We start from the raw sequence: 26,956 nt of genomic DNA, 5'->3' as shown, positions 1-26,956 counted from the left end.
GGGAATTATGCTCACCAAAACTCACCAGACCACTGGGAATTAAATAGCTATCTGAGGATGCAAGTCAAGAAGACCATGAAGGCAACTGGGAATTTCTCAGGGCACTGCCATCGTAGTGACAACTTCAGGCCAGAGGATTCGCCCTGAATGAGACCGTCCTCCTATCATCAAAAGCAAGCCTATATTCAGTTTTCTCCATTCTTTTGTTAAGTTGTCAAATAGCCCTGGAGCTGCCATTTTATTTCCATATGAATACCTTAGGCTTCATTTCTCCATATAAGTAAAGCTGTTCTCTATATTTAAAGGAGCTTAGGGGAGAAAACACAATACAAAGCAAAGTGAGAAGCTGGCATTCTGCCTTCTGCTCCTTCTTTTCTACTAAAAAAAAAATCATTTCTGATGCCTTAATTTCTTAAGCCTTTTATAGCTTCTAACTTAAGCCTTCTATTTTAAGAAACCAATGAATCTTTTGCTTTTTTATTCCCTATAGAACTCGTGAATCTGGCAAGTACCTAAAATATTTCTAAGAAGAGATTGGGTCATCTTTGTTAGTGCTCGGATTGGAGTCAAATTAAACAAGACAATTTCTAATTTAGGGAAATTAACTTCTTTCAGATTCTTTACAGCCGCAATAGTCAATAGCTTAAACAATTTAAAAAATAATCTGTACACTTCTCACCATATCATGAAAGAAAGCTGCTTCGGTGATTTTATATAAAAATCGTTTCCTCTCTAAGAGTAGAAGTTGGTTTGCAAATTAATAAGGTGGAGCCCAAATAGAGAGTTGCATTGTAAGAGAGTGACTCACAATGTTTTGACTTTTTAAAATATATCTTTCCCGACAGCAAAGACTGCCTTGTCATTTGATTGCTTTCTAATTAATGTGAAGTTTTCCATTATAAATATCACACTTTTGCCGCTGGAGCTCCCAATTGTGACCTCATATTGCCTGTCCTTGAAGGACATACTCCGCAATTATGACTATGGGTATCTATGATTACAAAGATGTATCTCCTCAGAGCCTAAGCCGAGATGTGGTGCAATCAGCACCACCATAAGAATGTTTCCATTAATAGCCAGAAGCAAATCAATGTTTGTTTGCTTGGAAGTAAAAATAGGTTCTTGCTGGTAAGTATGTGTTCCTCACCACTTTTATTTACAAAGAATTAACCAACCATGAAAGATCCTCAATAAATGAAACAAAGTTGCAATCTTCATAAATAACTTAAAAGTATTTAAAAAAAGACGAAATTTATGCAAACTGGAAGATGAATTAAGCTGTCCAGCGCCCTGGATGCCCATAAAACAGACTCTGTTTGAAGTCCCGGCCTAAAGGCTTCTGGGAAACTTAAAAGAAGAATTTGACCTGAAGGAATACAAAGGCCCATTTAGATTCTCTAAACACAAAAATGTTTGCAAATAGAAAAATCAAAGCTGTATTTAAAAGGCTCCAAAGTTAGACACAGGCAAAGGTAATGCCTGAAAGCATCTGTAATTCTCTCTGCCTGTATACCATTATCTGAAGTCACTTAGATTCAGAGGCTGCCCTAGTTGCCCTCCCTGCTCTCTGCAAACCCAATGGACAAATTTAAATGTTTAACCTTGATTTTCACTGAATGCAATGCGGTAAAATTTGCAACCCAGATTAATCAAATTTTATATTAGACTTCCAGTTCATTTCTTCCTCTATTTTAAGTTAAGGTAGAGAAGCAAGTTTTCCCACCCTCCTACGATACTGGTACTTATACACCTGTCTACAGGAACTGTCATCCCCCACATGAACAAAGACTGTGTTCATCTCTTTTTCTGGCATATCCTGGAAACTCCAGATCTTAAATATCGCTGCTTGCAGAGTTTGGTTTATGGTCTTCCCCTAGTACTAAGTCTCAGCCTGTTCCTTGCTCTGTTCCACCTCAGTTTCTCGTTCATCCAGTGAATATTCATTGAGCACCTCTTCTGTGCCATACTGTAGGGAGGACTTTAAACAATGAAGGAATAAAAATGTTTCTCAATATTCTGCATCCACTAGACTCCTTCTTCCTATGAACCACAGCTTTCTCACAGAAGCTTCTGTGGCTTGGTATAATTTAGTCAACTTTGTTGTATAGAAACTTGCCCTTTCCTTTATGAAAGGTATTTACATGTAAGTGGATGTAAATTATTTTATTGTGTTTCCCCACCTTGAGGAGAGGAATTATGTTTGATTTTGCTCACTGGTTTATTCTGGTGTCTGGCAAAACATAGTGCTCAGTAATTGGTAAGTTGATCAGTGGGTAATGAGTGGAGGGATTGATAAATGAAACCGTTTCTTTCCTCCAGGAGTTCATAGCATATTACAGGGAAATAAGCAAATGGAATCATGAGAGTGCAGGTGTAGGGTAAAATTATAAAGTCTTTTATTTTCAACTTTATCTTGTAGGCAAATAAAAAATATTGGAGCAAAGGTATAGGAACTACAATGATCAGGTTAGAATTTTTGGAAGCTCCTCATGGTAGCTGGATGAAGGGCAGTCTGGGAAAAGGGGACTCAGTAGGCAGAACAGAAAGGACCTGCAGGTCATAGTTGATGAGGTAACAAAGGCAACAGCTGCATAACAGCAGGAGAGATGGCTGAGTCAGATTTTCTAGGACCTTAGTGTGTTTTCTTAGAAGATTTATAAGGCTTGCAAGAATACCCCCCAAAGGAACATCCCCCTTAAAAGGAAAGTGGAACCAGACAAGTAATAACTCCTAACTCAGGAACCCACACAGAAAAAGAAAAAATATCCCACACAGAAAAAGAAAAAGAAAAAATATCCTGGTGCCAGAGATTGGTGAATTCTGCTTCACAATGATAGGAAGAGCCGACATCGAAGGATCCTGCATTAACATATGCCTCAGAGACCTGGGCCCTACACAAACAAGATGAGAACGCTATTCAGGTCTCCCAAAGAAGAATAGAAAGAGCTATGCTTGGAATATCACGTTTCACTCAAATGAGAGAAAGAATCCAGAGTTCTGACATCCGTCGACGATCAAGAATCAGGAATGCTGTCTCATTTGCCAAGGTGTCGAAAATCAGATGGGCTGGTCACGTAATGAGATTTAAAGACGACCGCTGGACTAGAGCTGTTACCGACTGGATTCCACGGGATGTCAAAAGACTGCGTGGCCGCCCACCTACCAGATGGTCAGACTTCTTCGTCAAGATCATGAACGATTGGTTTGAGGCCCTTCATGTTCCCGGAGTGAACAGATGCCATTGGGCTACACTAGCACACGGCAGGGACAAATGGAGACGTTACTGGCACCCGCTCAAGCAAATCGACGACTAACGGGAAGTTAAGTGATTAAGTGCCAGAGATTAATCCCAACTTGGATTTGATACATGCAACAATATCAGCGGAATGAGAATCCAGTATGTTCCTTCCTGGATATTTCTCTCACAATTTCTGGAAAGTTTAAACTCAGGTTTAGCTGTTAAGCACTATTTATTATATAATGGTCATACACCAGAAATGGGGAATGTAAGGATTAGAAGAACAGATATGAATCTGGCCAATTTCCTTTTAAAGCTTAGGAACTAATGAGTAAAATAGAAAAAAATGAGCAAGGTCAGCTCAATATAACCATTGTCCTGACTGAAAAGGCACAGAGTGCCATGTCCTACAAGGGAATAACACCCAACCCAGATTCAAAGAGCAGATGAGCCAAAGGAGTAGTAAAGTTACATTGAGAAGTGCAGCATACCAAACAAAGGGACCAGCAGGGACATATAGACTAGAGAGAATCTGTTCTGTCAGAGGAAGGAGCAAAGTATGGAGTGGGGGTGGTGAGAGGTAGGGAAGAGAGAGGTAAGGATGAGTCTGTATAATTAGACAATGGTGAGGTGACTTGTACTCTAGATCAGAAATGAAGTTTGCAATGAGAGCAGCCAGGAGGTGGAGGGTTTGGGACTGGGGGCGGCGGGGGTGGGGAGAGGGTGTTAGCATTTGAGCAGTCTGACTGCCCAGTTAGAATGGAAGATGAACTCTTCGGAGAAGCAGGATAAAGAGGAAAGAGAATTCTAAGGCTGAGACATTAACCTGGGCAAGAAATGATGGTGGACCTCTTGATTAATGATGAGGTGATTGAAGGGGAAAAAATAGAAGGGAGCAGTATTTAAGAGGCTTACAGATTTCAGAGTCTCAGAGGGTGAGGAAGGGAGAATAGGAGAGGTGTTGAGGATGGTGCCATGAATATAGGACAATGAGATCTTTCACTGGGGAGAGGAATAGTTAGATGGTAGAAAAGAGAGAGTCAAAAAAGAAAAAGAGATGGTGGATTCAAATTGATGAATGTTAGGGTAAAACGAAAATGGGGAATAGGTAGGAGAGATAGTGATGAGAGTAACGAGCTTACCTTGCATGCAGCTGATCTGGGATCTATCCCCCACATCCCATATGGTCCCCCAAGGACTGCCAGGAGCCAGAGAGTAAGTCCTGGGCACCACTAGTTGTGGCCCAAACACAAAAACAAACAAACAGAACAAATGGAGCATTTTAGGGAAGTATTCAGTTGTGAATTGGGTTGACAGATCTGGGACATACGATTAGGAATTTCATTGTATTTGTGAAGTCTCTTGTTGACCATCAACTGACAGTCATGTGTACCACTGACAATCATGTGTACATACAACAGTAGTCTGTAATAATATGGTTTTTCAAGTCAGGCAAACCTAAATTCAAGTTCAAGTCACTTATGCAGTTTGAGTCTGGAGACTGCATTAGTAAATCTGTCATTCTTTATTTTCTTCATTATAAGCTGGGTTGATAATGTTATCTTCCTCACACAATATGGTTTTAAGAGAAATAAATAGAATGCTTTTAAGACATGCAGACTTGATTATTCTTTGAATTTGATGGTAGCCATAGCACAATCATCTGTCTTAGATATGTACATTTGAGAGTCACAGGTATAGCTGTGGAATTTGGAAACACTGGAATAATAGGAAGGAAATGGAAGGAAGAAGGAGAGCAGAAAAGAAAAGGGACAGAGTGAAAAAATAACACCAATATTGATGTTATATATAGAGGGCATTCACAGTGAAAATCCAGAAGTAACAAGAGAAGAGGCAAATGAAGAGTACTGTGACATCACAGAAGCCAAAAGAAGAAAGGTTTCAAGAAGAAATAACCATAAGAGTCAAATCCTACTAAAGAGTCAAAAAAGGGGAGGGCTTTAAGGTGACGTTGAATTCCAGGACAAGTAGGATCAGTGACCTCTGAGACCTCAGAGTAGAAGGGACAGAAACCAGGTTCTAGCAAGTTGAAAGAAGTTACTGGCTAGGGATCACTGTTTAGTGTTCAAGTATTTTTATTCTGAGTGCAGGGCAAGAACATAAAGCAAAGATACCCATGTTTCCTGGCTGGAGCCATTGGATTTGCCTAGTACTCTGGTCCTTTTGTTACCAAAAGACCTTCAGGGCCTAATTGTGGACACCTGGCTCCGACTCTATCCTGCAGTGCCGAGTTCTGGCAAAGCAAAGGGAAAGTAATCATTCTAAAGCCATTTCCCAAAGAAGAGACTTCATAAATATACCATCCAGGCACAGTGTGTTTATTCTGTTCTCAAGGCCATTTTGGAAAAGAAATCTGCATAGCATCCATAGAGACTTTCTGCATTGTGTGTGTATTCACTTGGAGAATTTGTTTTGCCCAGGTAAAGCATTACAAGATTTCTGTTAAGCAGAAACTCTGACTCTAGCCTTGTTCCTCTGGGGCCCTTTCAAGGTCTTCTCCATGACTTCTCTGGATTCGAAACCAGAATCCTGTCTTTCTAGTGACAGCAGCAGAGAGAACACACAACTTTGTGATTGGCGCTCAGGATTTGTTTATTGTTTTATGGACATTGTCCTCGATCTGTGTGCACACCTTTATCCTCGGATAAAGCAAGTTGAATTCTCACTTTAAAGGACTTGAAGGATATTCACCTTCACACATAGACATGCATACATCCACAGGGGAACACTCCCCAAAGCCTTTCACTTGGAAATACTATTAAATAATGAGGTGACTGAGGTGGCAAATGATTCGTGTTTACATAAGAGTTTTAGCTAAGAGACATCACTAATCAGATGAGAAACAGATTCCTTCTTATTGGCCAGCACTGCCTGTTAAGTCAGGATTTTCTAGACAGTCAAACTGTCTAGACTCCAGTTTTTAACACCATCTCAGTGGGATGACCTGCAGTAAGTTATTCGTGTTGTACAATCTCGAGAGTGAGAAATTCTTGTTTTTAATAAGAGTTGTCTCATGAGTCAAAAACTGACTGGCTTCAAATTCTGGTTTTGCCACTTAACCAACTGTGAACAATTTAATGTAATCACGCTGTGCCTCTTTGTATAAAGACAACAGTAGGATCACTGGCTGTCTAATTGTAAGGACAATATATATTACATATGTCAGATGCTTACTGTGCAGAGCACTTTTCCATCTTAACCTCTTCCCCTCCATAAATTTAGACTCTCCTGTAATCATCTTTTAAAATGTGATGCTGGGACCAGAAAGAGAACACAGTGGATAAGATACTCGCCTTGCATGAGGCTAACCCTGGGTTTGATCCTCAGCACCCTATGTGGTTCCCTGAGCCACCAGAAGAGATCCCTGAGCACAGAGTCAGGAATAAGCCCAAGCACAGCTAGGTGTGTCTGCAAAAAAAACTTAAAGGGATGTTAAATCTGCCTTAAAATATCCGTGAACTGCTGGCACAAACTGAAGCCTGAAGTGCTTAGCTATTGCTATTAAACATCCTCCATGTGACTTCTATCCTCATCAGAGCTTGTTTGGAAAATAGGGTAGCTAGCTGTTGATCTTGTTCCCCAAAATTTGTGTGTATTTTTATAGCAGGTCATTTCTCCATTTGTTTACTCCTTATCTCACCCTCTCAATTTTTCAATCTCTGTAAGAAATCAAAGCATGAAACCCAACTTAAGGAAAGAAAAAGTTCCTGGGTTGTGGTGGGTAGGTGTTCAAGGTAGAGCTAGTGTCTCTTCCTTTATGAAAATCCACAGCTGTTAGAAATAATGATCTTCAGGGAGAAAACAACCACAATATTTAAGTTTCTTTGCTCCAGCACCCACTATCTTTTTCATAACCTAGAGACAAATCACATAGAAGTGACACATATGCCCAGAGTAACCTCAGTAACTCAGGTAAAATATGTCAAAGTAACTAGTTTTTATATTTCATATGTAGTTATGAATATGTAAATATCCTGATATGCAACATGTTTGAATAACCTATCACACACCATAGTACACAATCTTCTAATCATCTTAGATATATTTATTCTTTATAATAAACTTGTCACACAGTACAAATGTTCTCATGAACCCTCTTGTATTATGGGCAAATTGCAGTTCAAGATGAGTAAGTGGCTCAGAGAAGATCAATCCGGTAATAAGACAGAACCAGGATTTGAACCCAAGTAGTTTGAAGCCAGAAATTGCCTACTTAGTTCTAGTGTACTATTCCATCTCTCAATAATTAACATCTGAGATCACTCCAGAGGGGTTTTATTTATCTGGACAAGGGAAAGTTTGAAAGAGAGATTTTGACTCCTAGAGTGGTGTCACATACTTAAGAAGTACTTTATTGCTGTTTCTCTTAGAGATTTACCACTGATTTGAATGAGATGAAGCCTTGGCAATAAAGCTTTAAGTACCAAAGAGTGAAAAGGGAGGTTTTCTAGAACACCTCCCGGTAACATTATCAGCAGCCAGTGCATTAGAGCAAGGCAAAATTCAGAGTTAATTGACTATGAATTTTTTAAAGAAATTCTTTCATATATACTTTTGAAAGCATACATTTCTAAAGAAAAGATGCCTTTTATGTAACATCTGGGTTTCCAGGAGAAACCTGGGCCCCTCTTTGCAAGAGCCTGACGAAACAGCGACATCTGCTGGTGAGAAGGAGCCTCAACTTCATAGATTTCTCTCATTTAAGAAGTGACATTCACATGAAATTTACATACAAGTGGTACTACATGGAAAGTATCATGCTAAACCAAAAGAGTCAGAAAGAGAGGGAGAGACATAGAAAGATTTCATGTGGGGAACATAAAGTAACAAAATAGGAGACTAACACTCAAGAATAGCCGAGATAAATACCAGGAGGTTTACTCCATGGCTGGGAGGCCAGCCGCACACTCTAGGGGTAAAGGCAGCTCAGATAGAGAAGGGAGAGCCAAGTAAAGGGTGTTGGAAAGATCCGCCCAGGATGGGAGAAGCATGCTGAAAGTAGACTATAGACCGAACATGATTGCCATTCAATGCCTCTTCTGCAAACCACAGCACCCAGAAGGAGAGAGAGAACAAAAGTGAGTGCCCTGCCACAGAGGCAAGGTGGCATGGGGGGATTAGGGGGGGAGGGAGGGATACTGGGATTAGTGGTGGTGGAGAATGGGCACTGGTGGAGGGATGGGTACTCGATCATTGTATAACTGAAAACCAAGCACAAAAATTTGTAAGTCTACAATTGTACCTCACGGTGTTTCACTAATAAAAAAAATTTTAAGTGACATTCATATTATTTGGAATTTATTGGGTATGAATAATGCTTCAATAATACAGGAAACCTCGTCTTCTGGGTGTTGTATTTTAAAAGAAGAAAGTTGGATGTATAAAACTGTTTTCATAAACAACTCAAACGCGAGATCTCTAGTCTCTCTTGTAAGTATACTTAGCTCCTTTATTAGGATCCTGTGTTCTGGGATCTTGGTTGAATGATGCAAATACCAGGCTCAGTATAAAGTCTCAAGAGTCCTGCATTACTTTCATCTCGCTTCAGCAGACATTGATTACACACTTAACATTGCAAGAATAGGTGAGGCAGAGCCTCTCTCAAAGTCTCTTCTCATCTTTGAAGCCAAAAATCAAAAATGCTCATCCTAGGCAAGTAATTTGATCCAGGTTAGAGCTCTCAGGGATCAAGTCCATTCTGATCAGTCAATCTTGTCTCTTCTGAGGCACTCAACTATTATATTGAATATTACCCCAAGAGAAACTCTGTCCCTGGGTCCGCCGAGCCTGGAGTCCAAGGTCTCAGAGAGTTCCGCTTATCTTGTTCTGTGGGTCTTCGTCGTGCGTGAGTCTCGGCCGGAGCTGCCACGCGGGTCCGGAAAGCGTCCTGGAGTGTGGCGACAGCTGTGGTTGGTGGGAGCAAGCAGAGAAACTCTGCCCCTGGGTCCGCCGAGCCTGGAGTCCAAGGTCTCAGAGAGTTCCGCTTATCTTGTTCTGTGGGTCTTCAGTCGTGCGTGAGTCTTGGCCGGAGCTGCCACGCGGGTCCGGAAAGCGTCCTGGAGTGTGGCGACGGCTGGGTAGTGGAGGTAGTGTCGATAGTGGAAGTTTGCCAGCGGGGTATTTATCTGGGTAGGGTGAGTCTATGAGAAACAGCCTCGTTCCTGATGCCCCATTCGCTCTCAACGGAACGACCATCTCCGAATGCAACAGCTATGTGTACCTAGGTCGAGAAGTCAACATGACAAATGACCTGGCACCCAAGCTGCGCAGGAGGAAGAGAGTGGCTTGGAACGCCTTCAAGAACGTCGAAGAAATAGCTAAGAGGACGAAGAACCTCCGGCTCTGGGCACATCTCTTTGATTCCACTGTTCTTCCTGCATTAACATATGCCTCTGAGACCTGGGCCCTGCGCAAACAAGATGAGAACCCTATTCAGGTCTCCCAAAGAAGAATAGAAAGAGCTATGCTTGGAATATCACGTTTCACTCAAATGAAAGAAAGAATCCGGAGTTCTGACATCTGTCGACGATCAAGAATCAGGGACGCTGTCTCATTTGCCAAGGTGTCAAAAATCAGATGGGCTGGTCACGTAATGAGATTTAAAGATGACCGCTGGACTAGAGCTGTTACCGACTGGATTCCACGGGATGTCAAAAGACCGCGTGGCCGCCCACCTACCAGATGGTCAGACTTCTTCGTCAAGATCATGAACGATCAGTTTGAGGCTCTTCATGTTCCCAGATGCCATTGGGCTACACTAGCACGCGACAGGGACAAATGGAGACGTTACTGGTGCCCGCTCGAGCAAATCGATGACTAACGGGAAGTTAAGTGATTAAGTGATTACCCCAAGATGATATACTCTTCCATTAAAAATGTCATGGATGTCATATTTTCCTAGAATTCAAAATTCTATGTTATAAAATCTTTAATTGTGAGCATTGTAAACCTTTTGAATATCTATAGGAGTGATGTAATGCTTTTGAAAGTGTACTTCAGACTGCAGCTTAGTCATTGTAAATGAGATAATGATTAGCAACTTGTTCCCAAGAGAAACTGTTTAAATTATATCTCCAGAGTTGTTCTTGTTCCCAGACCCCTGTCACAGTGCTCTTAGATAATTGGAAATTAAGGTTTTCAACATGGAACTAAATAAGTTAGACCTGATGTTGTTAAATTGTATGTTCTATCTCTACAGAACTTAATGCTTGTTTTGACTAGGACCCATAATGAATGGGTATATTGCATCTCATAGTGAATAAAGTGAAGCATTTTCTTTTCAAAAAAAAATTTATGGATGAAATTGTTTGACAATTCATTGTTTGGCTTCTTTCCTGTTTCATATGGGGTGGTTGCGGTGGAATATACTTTATACATTTATTTTTCTAAGTTTTCTTTCTCAGAGAGAGAGTTCAAGAAGGAAAATGCAGAAAAAGAGATGAAGGTAATGAGTTTTTTCTCCTTAGCAAAGGAAAAAACTTTGTAGAGAGATGACAATAGCACCCTTTTGCTCTGATTCCATGGAACATTTTAGAACCTGTTTAAGCCTTCTAAACATCCTAGTTTTAACTATGTAATTTAAAAGTCTTGATGACTTAAGAAGAAATAGTTCTCAGTTGGGTTGTTAGGATCAATGGTTTGTGTTTTGTTGTGTTGGTTTTGCTTTAGATATAGAACCTGAAGCTAACGTAAAACAAATTGCCTACCTGAAGATGCACTTGAATGACACAAGTGATTAAAGCATCCAAACAGCAGAGCTTCCTCTTTGGGAATATGACAGAATAAAACAAGTTAATGAGATTTATATACACTGGCTTTTAGAACTTAGACAATTGGTGAGATGCACCATTGAATATTAAAAATAGGTTCATGAATACTATATATGATTTTAATTTTCTTTATTAAGTACCGATGTGTGAGCATTGTGTTTAGATCTCTAAACAGACCTGTCCTCCCTGCTGAGAAGCTATAATCCAGCAGAGAAATGAGAAAAATGACTTTCTCTAAAATGAGAGGAGTGGGCCAGTAGAATAAAACAGATATGAGCAACAAAAAACTCTCTTTTTATCCTTGAGTTTTTCCTTGAATTCCCTCTTCCTCCAAGCCCATTTTATTCCCAGAAAGAAAAGTGGGCAAGACAGACAAGACTGAAACAATTAATGAAATTGCTGAGGAATTTTTTATTTATTTATTAAATTTTTATTAGTGAAACACCATGAGGTACAGTTGTAGACTTACAAATTTTTGTGCTTGAGTTTCAGTTATACAACGATCGAGTACCCATCCCTCCACCAGTGCCCACTCTCCACCACCACTGATCCCAGTATCCCTCCCACCACCCATCCCTCCCATTCCACCCTGCCACTGTGGCATGGCATTCCCTTTTGTTCTCTCTCTTTTGGGTGATGTGGTTTGCAAAAGAGGCATTGAGTGGCAATCATGTTTGGTCTATAGTCTACTTTCAGCATGCATCTTCCATCCTGGGAGGATCCTCCCAACACCCTTTATTTGGTGCTCCCTTCTCTATCTGAGCTGCGTTTTCCCCTAGCATGTGCAGCTTGAGGAATTTTTTAAATGAACTGAATTAACAAGGAAGGGGGTGGTGAGAGAAAATATTTAAGTGAAAGATCTTTTAAAGAATGAATGATATTGGTGGGAAGATCTGCCCAGAATGGGAGATGCCTGCTGAAAGTAATCTATGGACCGAACATGATTGCCACCCAATGTCTCTTCTGCAGACTACAGCACCCAAAAGAAGAGATAGAACAAAAGGGAGTGCCCTGCCACAGAGGCAGGGTGGGATGGGGGATGGGGGGGGGTGGGAGGGATATTGGGATTGGTGGGGGTGGAGAATAGGCACCAGTGGTGGGATGGGTACTCGATAATTGCATAACTGAAACCCAAGCACAACTACTTGTAAGTATACAACTGTACCTCATGGTGTTTCACTAATAAAAAAAATTTTAAAAAAAAGAATGAATGATATTACTTAGAAACTTGAATGTGGTGCTTCAGAGAGGAGAGTTGTATATAGGCATGTATGTAAGTAGAATATTATAATTGGGGGTGGAATACTTTAATTCACAGAAAATTTATATTTTCTAACATTTTAAAATTGAAGAAAGGGGGTATTCACAGAAATAAAAAAAATCAAGAAGAATTGTTGCGGGAAGATGGAACAGAGGACAATGTTATGACTCTCCTTTTTCATGTAGTGGAAAGAACCAATGAATATGTAGGCAGGAGTTTTACAGAGGAATCAGAAACATGAACTAGTCTCAGAAAACTGTTTCTAAATCAGGAGGTCCGTGGAGAGTCTATGTGAGATCTTATTAACCCCCAGAAACCTTAACCAAAGAAATATTAATTTGTTGATATTAGATTTGCTCTTCAAGTTCGTATTTCTCCTTGAGCATGTATCTTGCTTGCTTATTTCCACTCTGGAGAAGCCTGTGCCCTCTCTTGAATACATATTTCTCTCTTTCTCTCCCCTCACATCTTTCTAAAAAATTTTCAGTTAAAACTGTATTGCTTCAAAAATATAAGTAATAACTTATTGATATCCATGGATAATTTGAAGTTGCTTTTACTTCTGTGGCCTTTTGTATGAGGTTAGTTTAATATAAATGCCAGTTGACTATAAAGGACGTGAAGAACTGCAAATCATTAAACTGATTTTTGATGAGTAACCCAAAATTTTTTGAGGAGTACTAATGTTGAAAAATAGTTTAACTGTTCTAAAAGTGATTAACTTCAAAATAAATAAACACTTCTATATAACTAATGGAAAATAACCATCAAAAAGTAGGATTTAGCACCAAATAAGAGAGAGCACATACTATGATCAATTCGTTAAAAAGCAGTTTTTAGAATGTGAAATATCACCTTTAAATGTCCAGACAAAGAAGAGAGCCAAAAATAGAGAATATAGATGAGAGTGAATTTATTTATACTGTCATCAAAAGAACACATGGTCATTTCATTGAAAGTAAGAAATAAATTCCAGTTATGTCTGTCAATAAATTAACTTCATTAATTGGCAACTGTGTCCTACATGAATAAAGTCAAACATAAAAATTTCCAGTAAAATTTTAATTTTATCAATGGGACTAATGTTAGGAAAGAAAAAAGATTATATAACATTAATTGAATTTAAGTGGTAATTTTCAAATGAATGTGTGCCAAAACATATATTTCCAATAATGTCAGCCATATAATTAAGCATCACTGTTGAATTTGTGGTATAATTTGAAAGTTCCCACTAATCAAAAATGTCTCCATTACTTGAATTTTCTAGTAATGAGGATAAACTATAATAATGAGGATAGTAATGAGAATATCTGGGTGAAGATATAACTCACTGCTCACAGTGTTATCCGTGGTAGGATAGGAGCCAAAGACAAGCTTCTGGCCAGATATGTTGATGACAAATGAAAGGGACTTGGAAAGGGAAGGACTGCTGCACTTTGCTATGGAGAGACCGGAGGAGCCCCCCAAAAAAAGGAGCAAAAAAAAGAAAAGCTAGGTCATGAAAATTCCAGAGGGAGGAAGGGGAGAGAGCTGTAAATATACAGGATGTCCAGTCAATGTGACTCGGGTCTAGCCTGGAAGGCCATTTTTGCAATTATTGTAGCATTTTCAACCTAACTAGTCATGGTTTTGCAGAAAGCAAAGTAGTTCTATTTCAGCCTCTTTCTGCTGTGAATTTTGGTGTTCTTTGTTTATCTGCCTACTGTGTGGTACCTGACAGTCTCCCAACCATATTATTAGGATGAGAACTTAAAGTCAGAAGACAACGCGGCATATAAGTTGTGTCTTTGCAGCAGGGCTAAGTCATCATCTGCCTGGGCTTTGTTCTCGTCTGCCTAGAGTTTCAGAAACACAAACACCTACTCTTATGCAACAAGAGGATGGGAGCTGTGAGAAGGACAAGGTTTTTTTTTTAATTACTATTTTGTGAACTCTTATTTATTTAGAAATCTTGGGATTTGTTTTCTTCGGCTTCATGTCTTTGAAAATAATATTTAGAAACTCTAAGGGCCACAAATGGTATTTGTTGGATTTATATCTGCATAAATAAACATTTAATGATAATAACACATATTTATCGGCACCTTGTGGGTTGAATATCCAGACCGGAACAAAATCCAACAAATGCCTCTTTTAAAATTGTGGTTTAGGTAATATAACTGTAGTATCATTAATGTTTATACTTTTGTGTACAAAATTCTTGTGTTTCTACCACCACTAAAGTGCCAAAGAGCCTCCATCATTTTCCTTTTGCTACTTCTAGTCTGCCTCTTCCTCTCCCTTAGTCCTCCCCACCCCCATCCCCATCACTTTGGTAACCTTGCTTTCTTATAAAGTTTCTTTTTTCTGTTGGTTTGGTGTTTTTCTTTGTTTCGGAGTCACAGCAGCAGTGCTCACCCCTGTCTCTTGTGCTCAGAGATTACTCCTGGCAGTGCCTCAGAGACTATATGAAGGGCCAGGGCTCAAACCAGGGTCAGTACTGTGTGAGAAAATGCCCTGTAACCTGTACTATTGCTTCAGCCCCACAAAGTCCCTTCTAAAGGAATTCTAGAACCAGAGCGATAGTGCAGTCTTTAGGACACTTGCCTTGTGTGTATCTGACCGAGGTTTGATCCCCAACAACCCATGTGGTCCCTGAACCCCTCCAGGAGTTATTCCTGAGCACAGGGGAAGGAATAAGCCCTCAGCACCATTAGATGTGATACGGAAAGAAGTAGTTCTAAATAAGTCTGTAAATATGGTGGCAAAATGGATTTTAAATATTTATCTAAATTATACCAAACCCCTAAATAGTGCTCGGATACTATGAGAAACATGCCAATGCAAGCTTTCTTGGTGGGCAAACCTTTCCGCTCCCAGAGGCTATGTAATGTGCTCCCACTCACCAGTGATACCCAGAGATCTTTGGATCACAGTTTTATGTGCTCTCTTCATATAATGTTTAATCATGAATTCTGTCACTTGGAATGTTAAATTTTAGGTTCTAAGCCTAAACAAAGTTAGGCTCGCATTTTAAAGCCCTAGAATTATAAAGGGGAAATCTGTTCTTAATAACCAACTCCACAAACAACAGCCATGGCCACAAATTAAAAATTCATTTTATTTGAGAGTAAATAGTATAGAAAGGGCTTTGGTCACATAAGGGTCTTTTCCATTGTATAGTAAACTATGTTCCTATCAGTATTATCATATCTAAAGGAAATATGTGGCTTTTGTGTAAATGTAAATGTATATGGCAATATGTGTGCATGTTTTGCTACGGAATTAAGGTGCTTCTTTGAAAGATGCTCACATCTTCACGTGCTTAGGCATCTTCAGCACCACAGGGAAGGACAGCTCCACTCGATTTGCTGCTGGCTTGGGGGTTCCATAAGTCTTGTCGTCTAAGTTCATTCAATAGTGAAATCCTGAGGCATAGCCCAAAACGCCTTGGCTCAGAAATCCCATTTTGAAAACCAAAGACAAGTGATTCTAGAATTGTCAACACCAAGAAAGGGTTTTTTTTTTTAAGATAAAGAATTTAAACCCAGACTGATTCAAAATAGTTGTATACCATACAGAACATAAAGCTTTTGAACAGACACCTCTTCCTACCACTAGAAGGAAAGGGGGAGCCAGAGAGATAGTACAGGGTTAAGGCATTTGCTTTATATCCTCCAGACCCCAGATTAAATCCATGATGCTACATACGCACCTTTTGCACAGAACCAGAATTAGTCCCTGAGCACTGCCAGAATGACCCCAAGAAAGGAAGTAAGGAAGGAAAAAAGGGAGGAAGAGAGGGAGGGAGAGAGGGAGGGAGGGAGGGAGGGAGGGAAGGAGGGAGGGAGGGAAAAAACAAAAAAAGGATGTGTAAGTCAGAAACTGATGATCTTCTACCAGAAAAGAAGGAAATCCAAACATAAGGGGCCAGAGAGATAGTACACTGGGTTAAGACAGTTGCCTTGCATGAGGCTGACCTGGGTTTTATTCCTGACATCCAATAGCCCAGGAGTGATCCCTGAGTGCAGAGTCAGGAGTAACCCCTGAGTACTGCCAGGTGTGGCCCCAAAACAAAACAACCGTAAAAAACAAACGAAATCATATATATATATATATATATATATATATATATTATATATATATAAATGTTCAGATAAAGTTTAGATATAGTTTTAAGCTATATCTAAACTTTATCTGAACATTTTTTGTATCAGTGTGTTTTGTATGTAGACTAATATCTTGGAGGTTGAATTTTTGTCTGGATAACCAGCAGTGACTGTAGATATATCTGTGAGAATCATTTGTTACATTTATGCAGTATTGTTAGCCACTATTAAATAAGCACCTTATTGATGGTTCAGATGTTGAAGTTTAATTTTATCATCTCTAGCATCTGAAAAGTAGCCTCCTACCATCTGGGTGAGTGCTAGAACTGAGATTTGGCTCCAAAGCATGGTCTATAAGCCAAAGTTGTAGTTTTAAAGAATGGTTATTTTATTTGGTTTTTCTTGTTTGTTTGTTTATTGTTCAGTTTGGTTTTCTCACAGGAAGAGGGGGTCACACCCAGAAATGCTCAGGGCTTATTCCTGGCTCTGGACTCAGCATCATTCCTGGGTGCTCAGGAGACAATATGTGGTGCTGGAAATGGAATCTAAGTGACTGCATGCAAGGCAAGCCCCTTGCCCACTGCACTACCTCTCTGCTCCAAGAATTGGCTATTTTAATATCCACTGTTCAAGTTACACATATGTATGCAAATAAGCATTTCCAAATCGAAAATTGGGTATTTTATTTTGAGGTAGATCGCAAAATTGAAAAGCATGCATATAATATTAAGAAACCAAATATCGATCAGTGATCTATGAGTAATGTAACTTCTATTACATTGTTATTGAGATTCTGTGATTTATAATACTTTGGATAATAGCTTCTCATGCATATAACTCCAACACCACATCCACCACCAGTGGACCCATATCCCTCCTTCAAAGACCCCAGTGCCCCTCTCTACCAACCCATCACACATCTCAGTGTGGACCAGTTCTCCTATTGTGCTTCCTTTGGCCTTTAGTAGCTATTTTGCTGTATCTCTCTAAATCCCAAACATGAGAAGATCATTCTATATTTATCCATTTCTCACTTCACTCAGCATGACTATTACATTTTAATTAGTCCTCCTCAACATTAAAAAAGTTGTCTTTCATTATTAAACATTTTATTAAATTATGTTATTTATTAAAAATCTCCTAAGTTGGAAATGATAAATCATAATTTAATATATGGCATTGCTTGTAATGAATGTTTAAACACAAAATAGATTTAGTATTAATTTAAAAAATACCCCAACTTATACCATAAGAAATATGAAGTAAACTAATTCATTTTAAACACAATGAGCAACGAAAGTGCTAAAGATAGGAAATGAAAAATCCGAAATCTAAATGTCAGATCAAAGAATACAAAACTTATGGAGTTATGTTGTTCACCTGAAATTAATGCAATATTATCTGACAGGTGAAATTTCCATAGAATGTAAATCTTAAAAGACAGTAAGAGGGCAACGTGAATATAATATAGAGTTACATATACAGTTAAACACAGGTAAATAAGTTGTCATGGTCAGAGTAATGCTGAAGTCCAAGACTTGTGGTCTTGGGGCCAAAGCTATAGTATAGCAGGGAGTGCTTTTGCCTTGCACGCACAGCCAATTCAGGTTCTATCCTCAGTATCCCATATGCCCCCACCAAGCCCCACCAGGAGTAATTCCTGAGTGCAGAGTCAGGAGTCACCCCTGAGCACACCAGACATGGCCAAAAAACAAACCAAAAAATAAGTAGATTTGTGGTCACATTTGCTGGTGAGTAAAACAGCCAACTTTCTTTCCCATTCATAAACATTAGTATCAAGTGACCTTTATATAAATTATCAAAAGTCATAATTATTTAATAATTACTAACACAAACATAGAAATCAAGAAGTATTTATAAAACATTACATTCCTGATGTGTTTTTTGTTGTTGTTCTATTCTAATATACTTATCTTACTTTTCTTTTTTCAATGCTGATTGTGACTCTTGTAATTTACCTATGACCCACAAAGAGTGTAATATCCATAGTTTGAAAATTGCTGATTTTAGGAACAAAACATGGGTGCTTTGATATGAAATTCTAAGGACTTGAATAATAGGAATACACAGTATACTTGCTGGTACTTTTATATAAAAACCACTTTACCTAGGGGCAAGGAGAAAGCTCAAGTGGTTGAGCACATGCCATCATGTGCAAAGTCCTGAAATTGTTCCCTGGCCCTGCTTGGTCCTCCAGACTCAAAGGAAGTGGCCCTGGGCTCTTCTGAGCAAAATTTTTTATAACCGTTTTTAATATAATCGTAAGAGAATTGCCTAATACTTAGAAACTGCTGCTGGAAGAAATGTTTTTCAATTGCTTTTTGATTTCCTACCTTCAGAGAATGTGCTTTGTTGCTAACTTTGCTGTTTTAATGTTATTTTGTAGTATTTTCTTATTTGTTTTTCTACATCCCACTCCTATAAGTGACTTTTAAGCTTCTGAACCCACATGTTCTCACATACACTGGGCTGCTATTTACAATGCAGGTGTTAATTACCTACTTAACAAATCCTACCTATTTACTTCCAACAGTAAAACTACTGAGTTTTTCCAAATTAAATTGTTTTTCCTACTGACTAGCATCCCAAATTTCCATGACTTTCCATTTCTTTTGAAATAACATTAAATTTACTTTTGAAGAAAGTACAGGAAGGAGCTGTTTGAGTATTCTTAACTCTACCTCTCCTTAAACACTGGACCCTCTTGTTGAATTCATGTATTAGAAGCTCACTTTGATTGACAGTCTTAAGTAGCCTTCAAGATAGAACCAGGAGCAAATTTGTACCAATTTGAGAATGTAGTGATGTGATTAAAAGGCCATGTTCACATAAGATTATAGAAAGTAAAACCTTTCTGAATTCTGATAAATACTGTAGTACTGTAGCACTGTCCTCCCGTTGTTTATCCATTTGCTCAAGTGGGAACCACTAACGTCTCACAAGAAATTGTAAGACTTGTTGTTACTGTTTTTGGCATAGCAAATACGTCACGGGTAGTTGGCCAGACTTTGCCGTGCAGGTGAGATACTCTTGGTAGCTTGCCGGGCTCTCCGAGAAGAGTTGGAGGAATTGAACCTGGGTCGGCCATGTGCAAGCAAATGCCCTACCCACTGTGCTATGGCTCCAGCCCTGATAAATACAGAAGTACTTAAATCCGTTCAAACTGTGAGTCAATTGTAACAACAAACTCCACCAGTGAGCTTCAGTCATCCCCTAAAATCAGAGAACTGCAAAGTAAATCCTGAAAGTCTCTGCACTTGTGGCTGGATTGGCTCCATTTAGTATTATCTTGGCCAAGTGGCTTCATTTCAGTATGACCCTTGCATGTCTTCTGTTTTCTGGCGTTCCATAATGTGTTCTTAATAATGTTGACCCCAGAAGAACTTTTCAAAAGAGAGTTACACCACAGATTCATTATAAGGGGTGGGTGGGGGGGTGGGAGGGGAAATGATGATTAGGTGTTACAGCTTGCTTGCCTTGTTTCTTTCTTTCTTTGAAGCTTTGGGACAAGGTCTTTAGATGAGGGGATAACGGGAGAAATAAATCCTTGTGCTTCTCTGTTAATGATGATTGATGAGCTGCTGAGGCAAACTAGGTGTCCAAGGCACAAAGCCAGATGTTAATGGTACTTTAATTCTAGAAATTCAGAAGATCTCATTGTAGAAATTGGAAGTTGGAGCAGAAATTATACAGCAAATGAGCATGCTTTCGGGGAATAGCTAATCTAAGTTGGTTGGTTCTAAAGCAGTGTTTGTTGCCCCCTGAGATTTTAGAATATCCCCCTAAGGAAAACTTCATAATAGAAAAAAACACCCTCTGGCAAATAATATGTCTCATAATGTTTTCACATACCAATAAACTGTTGCTTCACTTCAAAAGAGAAATCTATTTCTGTTTCAAAACTTCATGTTCTTACTGGAATTTTTAATGTGAGGAAATATTATAATTAAAGATAAATGATGGTATAAGATAAGAACCATCTGAGTTATGTACCTGCAAAAGATACAAATGAGGATTTGGCAGGTCAGTGTACCCATCTTTCTTGGAAAACTTGGCCATAAACAAGTAAGATTCCAAATGTTCCATCTACATAGCATCGAAGGCTGAGATTCCATTCAATAAATATCTGTAAATATATATTACCTGGGCTGGAGCAATAGCATAGCAGTAGGGTGTTTGCCTTGCAAGCCACCAGCCCGGCCAAGCCGGGTTCGATTCCTCCGCCCCTCTCGGAGAGTCCAGCAAGCTACCCAGAGTTTCGCCCACATGGTAAAGCCTGACAAGCTACCCGTGAAGTATTTGTTATGCCAAATACAGTAACAACAAGTCTCACAATGGAGACATTACTGGACTTGCTTGAGCAAATCAATGAACAACGGGAGGACAGTGCCACAGTGCTACATATATTACCTGATTCTTTTTTCCCTCTTTTTTTCTACGGCCACTAATATAGAAACACTTTTTGTCTGAAGTTGTATACCTACCCAATCAGTCCCACACAATGTAACTAATGATTTTTTTTAACAATACACAGCTGATCACCCATTTCCTTACTTAGGATCTATCTGTCTGTACTAGCATTCTTCCACCTTTTCACACCTGCAGACCTGCACCTGGCTTGTACCCTGGCCCCCAGTAGGAGAAGAATAAGTTACTAGTAATTCAAACTAGACATGTAAATAGTTGTATATGGTCTTCCTTCAGTGCAAATCAGAGGATTCTCTTTTTCATGTACCGTATCTGGTAGTCTTCTGGGGAAGCTGTCTATAAATATAGGTGTGTATTTACCACTCCTTTATACCACCCATGTATGAGGATCTCTTTGACTCCTGTCCCCCCTTTGCTTCCAGTTTACTATTCTTTCTGGTGCAAAAGAATGGTATAGCTAATAATCCAAAACACCGAATCAGCATTGAAAACAATAGATCCAAACTTCAGCAATCAAAATTTTGAACGTGTCTGTCAAAGTGCCAGGCTAGGAAAGGGGGAATGAGTAGGAGAAAACCTGAGAATGCTGATGGAGGGGAGAAATACTGGTGGTGGGATTGGTGTTGGGACATAGTATGTCTAAAACCCAACTGTGAATAATTTTGTAAACCATGTTGCTTTAATAAAAATATTTTAAATAAAATCAAATATGGGTGGATGAAAGCTGTGAAATCCTTCCATTACCTCACCTCTTCCCTCAATGATTTTTTTACCTTTGGCATATAGGCATAGAAAGGCCATTGCTAGGGCCAGGGAGATATCTCAGGACTCAAGAAACACAATGCATGTCCAACCCCAAGCAGAAAATGGAACACCTCCCTCCGCCCACCGAGGTATAGCCCTGGAGACCCTCTTACACTGCCAGCATAGAAAAGTATTTCCAGGAGTGACCCTGGGTCCCCCTGAACATTGCTTTGGAGGCCCCCCAAAGTTCCATCATGTTATGACATTTTTCTGAAAATAGAAAAACATTCACATTTCTGCTAATGCTGGTCACAGACCTTTTCCATCCTATCAATTTTACAAGGTTTCTTGTCTTCTGAAAATTTTTAAAATAATGCTTCCCTATGTTATCTATTGAAAATCTTTTGTTAAAGTATCGCATTTGGAAAACAGTCAACTGAAAACAAACTTCAGGAAACCCAAAATTTAGAACTGATAAAACCAGGCTTTACATATTCATCTCTCATTGGATATTTAGGTTGTTTTCTTACCCTGGAGTAGTACCTTCAGGACGAGAGTTGGACCTGAACCATTTTGAATGATATAGTGAGATTGTTGGATAATATGATAGATCTATTTTTAATATTTTGAGAAATTTTGTACTGTTTTACAAAAATATTGGACCAAGTTACATTCCCACCAGCAGGGTATGAGGGTTAGTTTTTCTCCAAGCTCCACAAGTACTTGTTTTGATAGTTTGAGTGTTTTTCATTTCCTCCCAGTGCTGACCCATGACTTCTTTCCAGCCTATCTTACATCAACCCCACTTTACACTGCACAGGTGTTTCACAGTCATGATCTAGTTTTTTTTTTCTATAACAACCTTCTGGGACAGGCAAGTGTCAGGCCGCACTTTGCAGACAAGAAAACTGAAGACTCCAAAAGAATTGGTTTATCCACTCAGCCAGCAGAGGGGGAGCTTGTGTCTATTCTTTCCAACACTCAAAACACATTACCTTCATGGATATAACATCAAGTTAATCAATCAAGGCAAGTTTACAAATTCCTTGCTTCTTCTCACAACAGAAGTCAAAGTAACCAAAATTTTGTACCTATGAATGCAAAACGGTACCCTGAACACCGTTTTGAACTCTATATGTTTCAGTCACTGTGTCTAACTGGCTTGAAGTTATTGACTAGGCAATTCAAAATTTTAACAGAAAGAATGTTTCTTCCAACTATTGCCTAAATGCTTGGAACATGACATTGCAACATTTTTCAAAACCTTCCCATTTGAAATCTTTTTTTAGCAACTGAATTGTATTTTGGCAAATCAAGCAAAATGTCAGGATCAATTTTGACATCCTTTGTTTGGTTTGCAGACATGACTGGAATCAGAAAAATATTTTAGTTTAGGAAGAGACTCACCAAATGTTAGAGGTGAAAGAAACCTTGGAGATATCATTCTAATCTTCAAAAAGATTGACCAGCATCCCACAGATAATTGTTTGGAATTTCTACTTCATTTGCCACATACAAACATAAGCCTATTTGGCAGAGCTGAGAAAAAAGCTAGCATTAGAAATCAATTGTTGGAGGTGATGGGATTAAATACCAACATTTTTTGTAGTTCTGATAAACAAAATTCTTAGGATTTTCTGTTCTAAAGTAAATGACCACGTTTAAAAGTATACTCTGTACTCAAAGAAAAGCTTCACATTAATTTTAATTATTGCTTTAAAATATAAACACTATGGTAGGACAACTCACGTTTGGCTTATTGCAACACACATCAATGATAGTATATATCAAATAACTTGTCTAAAGTGTTATTTTTCTGGGAGAGTCCCCAAGCTTCACAGACTATTTCAAATAAGCCATTCTGGCCTCTACTTCCATACTGAAATGCTGTCACATTTCAGCCTCTAAGAACATAAGTATCTTTTATTTATTTGCATTTTCATTATTTCACATATTTTTTAAAATTTGTGTGTCATCTAATCTTCACAGTAACTATGAGATAGCTCTGATTATTATCTTGGTTGGGTATATTTGTAAACTGAGATACATAGAGTTTAAATAACAAGCCCAACTTTACAGATAAAGTAATAAAGCTAATCTCAAAGCTCAGATGAACTCTCAAGTCTATTGATTTAATCTTCTTTTTATTGAATTCTTCTTTCTTTCCACACCTGACACTACGCTATTATTCTCTCTGACTGAAAAAAAATGTGCCCTGCACTGGGATCATCATAAAACATCTTCCAGAAATTGTTTCTAAAAAATTCCTTGACTGAATGAAGATAGCTCATTATGGTCCATTTCTACAAGACTCTTGGTTAGAAATTCACACATCCCAGGATGGAAACTATCTTCACATGCTTCTGCTGTCAGTTCCTGGCACATTAATAGAATTTGTTCTACAAGAAAGTAGCATTGTTATGCATTTTTCCATGTGCACGCCTGAATTTTATGTTTGCAGCTATAGAATAAAGCTTCTAGAAATCGTGAATTCCCTCTAACTTACATAACATATAAGGCAATTTACATAAGGATACATAAACTGGGTGGTTGAGTGAGAAAAATTACATATAGCTAAGAGAAGTTAAATGATTATTATCTGAAAACTATTCTAAATGCTGGTTACTCACGCAAATGTGTCTGTGAATAATAGGTGAGGAGGAAGAGGAATTGTGTGTGTATGCGTATATGCGTGTGTATATATATATATATATATATATATATAATTAAAAATATATCATTTAAACCCTGTAATTTAAGTGGATACTACATTAGTGAAATTTTCAAAGTGAATTGAACTAGCAGAAATGTGTGTTTTCATTAGTTGGGTAATTGATGAAGACCCCTTCTTGGAATATCATGGAGCCGTCCATATCTTCTAAAGAATCACCAGTCCATATGTCTCTCAACAACTCAAGAGGATTTTCTAACTTGAATTTTCTTCTCTTTTCCAGATCTTAGCCATCGTGTCTATCCTGTTCATCGTACTTTCCACCATTGCGCTCTCTCTCAACACTCTCCCGGAGCTGCAGGAGATAGATGAGTTCGGACAACCCAATGACAACCCCCAGTTAGCACACGTGGAGGCTGTGTGTATTGCTTGGTTTACCATGGAGTACCTCTTACGCTTCCTATCCTCACCAAACAAATGGAAGTTCTTTAAAGGCCCGTTAAATGTCATTGACCTGCTGGCCATCCTGCCATACTACGTCACCATTTTTCTCACGGAGTCCAACAAGAGTGTGCTGCAGTTCCAAAACGTGAGGCGCGTGGTGCAAATATTCCGAATCATGCGTATCCTCAGGATCCTGAAACTCGCCAGACATTCCACCGGCCTGCAGTCTTTGGGTTTCACCCTCAGACGGAGTTACAACGAGCTCGGCTTGTTAATATTATTCTTGGCCATGGGGATAATGATATTTTCCAGCCTGGTCTTCTTCGCGGAGAAGGATGAAGATGCTACCAAGTTCACCAGTATCCCGGCATCCTTCTGGTGGGCGACCATCACCATGACCACTGTCGGTTATGGTGACATTTACCCCAAAACATTACTGGGCAAAATTGTGGGTGGCCTCTGCTGTATCGCCGGGGTGCTGGTGATTGCCCTCCCCATCCCAATCATCGTGAACAATTTTTCTGAATTTTACAAAGAGCAGAAACGCCAGGAGAAGGCAATCAAGAGGAGGGAGGCCCTGGAGCGGGCCAAGAGGAATGGAAGCATCGTCTCCATGAACTTAAAAGACGCCTTCGCGCGCAGCATGGAACTGATCGACGTGGCCGTGGAGAAGACGGGAGAGTCTGCCAACACGAAGGACTCGGCCGACGACAACCACCTCTCCCCCAGCAGGTGGAAGTGGGCCCGGAAGGCCCTTTCGGAAACGAGCTCCAACAAGTCGTATGAGAATAAGTACCAGGAGGTCAGCCAAAAGGACTCCCACGAACAGCTGAACAACACGTCCTCGTCCAGCCCGCAGCACCTGAGCGCCCAGAAGCTGGAGATGCTCTACAACGAAATCACCAAGACGCAGCCGCATGCTCATCCCAACCCGGACTGCCCAGAGCAGCCCGAGAGGCCCTCTGCGTACGAGGAGGAGATCGAGATGGAAGAAGTGGTGTGCACGCACGACCAGCTGGCCGTGGCGCACACCGACATCATCGTGGACATGAAGAGCACGTCCAGCATCGACAGCTTCACCAGCTGCGCCACCGACTTCACTGAGACCGAGCGGTCGCCGCTGCCGCCGCCCTCGGCTTCCTCCCACCTGCAGATGAGGTTCCCACCCGACCTCACGGGCACGGACGAGCACCAAAGAGCCCGGGTGCCCCCATTTCTCACTCGAACCCGAGAGAAAGGACCTGCGTCCGGAGAGGCGCCCATCGACATAACTGTGAACCTGGAGGCCGGTGGCTCCCCAAGTGGCCCTCAGGGCCCCGGGCACGCGGACGGTGCTTCGGACAGCCCCAAGAGCTCGCTGAAAGGCAGCAACCCCCTCAAGTCCAGGTCACTCAAAGTGAATTTTAAGGAAAACAGAGGCGGCGGTGCCCCCCAGACTCCCCCCAGCACAGCCAGGCCACTGCCGGTCACCACGGCTGACTTTTCTCTTACCGCCCCGCAGCTCATCAGCACCATCCTCTTAGAAGAAAACCCAGCCCAGGGAGAGAGGCCGCAGCTGGCCACCGAGGGGTCCGCACATTGCCAAGGCCCTTCCAAAGGCCTGAGCGTTCGGTTTCCCAAGCAGAAACTCTTCCCTTTCTCATCCCGAGAGAGGAGAAGCTTCACTGAGATAGACACTGGAGAAGAAGATGACTTCCTGGAGCTTCAGGGGACCAGTGAGGACAAGCAGGCGGACTCCAGCCCAAACTGCTTTGCAGACCAGCCTAGTGACGCCAGAGACCCTTTAAGAGAAGAGGCATGTGCAGGCTCTTCCCCACCCCAGGACCCCAGTCACAACTGTAGGCAAGACATTTACCATGCCGTAGCTGAAGGGGAAAAGGACAGTGGTCAAGAAGGGTGCAAGATGGAAAACCACTTGTTTGCCCCAGAAATTCATTCCAATCCAGGAGACACAGCTTATTGTCCCACACGTGAAACCAGCATGTGACTAGTTCCAAAAGCAATAAACACACACATACACACAAATATATGTTTCTTAAAAAATGCAGTTCCAAATACCTGTGAACTAAAAAAAAAAAAGTGGGAAGCCCTTCCCCCCAAAAGTGCATAAAATGTTATTTTTGCATGGCATGAACAGTTTAGTCTAAGTGCTGTTTAAATAAAGAATCAAGACTGCATTTTGTAACAAAAATGACCGAAGAACAGGGAACAATAAAGAGAGTTTGGCTAGGAACCAGTATTCTGCAATGTCTGACATTTTTGATCCTTTCA

At 40.1% G+C, this 26,956-nt stretch overlaps 1 protein-coding gene across 1 annotated transcript in view; it reads left to right on the top strand.

The window, feature by feature from the left end:
* Positions 1–26,702, top strand: part of KCNB2 (potassium voltage-gated channel subfamily B member 2) — a 460,305-nt gene extending 433,603 nt beyond the window's left edge. Inside the window, exon 4 of the mRNA XM_056111486.1 lies at positions 24,525–26,702. Coding sequence (XP_055967461.1) covers positions 24,525–26,672 — 2,148 coding nt within the window. The 3' untranslated portion in view covers positions 26,673–26,702. The remainder of the gene's footprint in view (positions 1–24,524) is intronic.
* The last annotated feature ends 254 nt before the right edge of the window (positions 26,703–26,956 follow it).

The sequence above is a fragment of the Sorex fumeus genome, unplaced genomic scaffold (assembly GCF_029834395.1).
Source record: "Sorex fumeus unplaced genomic scaffold, SorFum_2.1 ptg000002l, whole genome shotgun sequence".
In the NCBI taxonomy this organism is placed as follows: domain Eukaryota; kingdom Metazoa; phylum Chordata; class Mammalia; order Eulipotyphla; family Soricidae; genus Sorex; species Sorex fumeus.
Note: the sequence above shows the minus strand (reverse complement) of the source record. Positions and strands in the feature narration are given on the sequence as shown.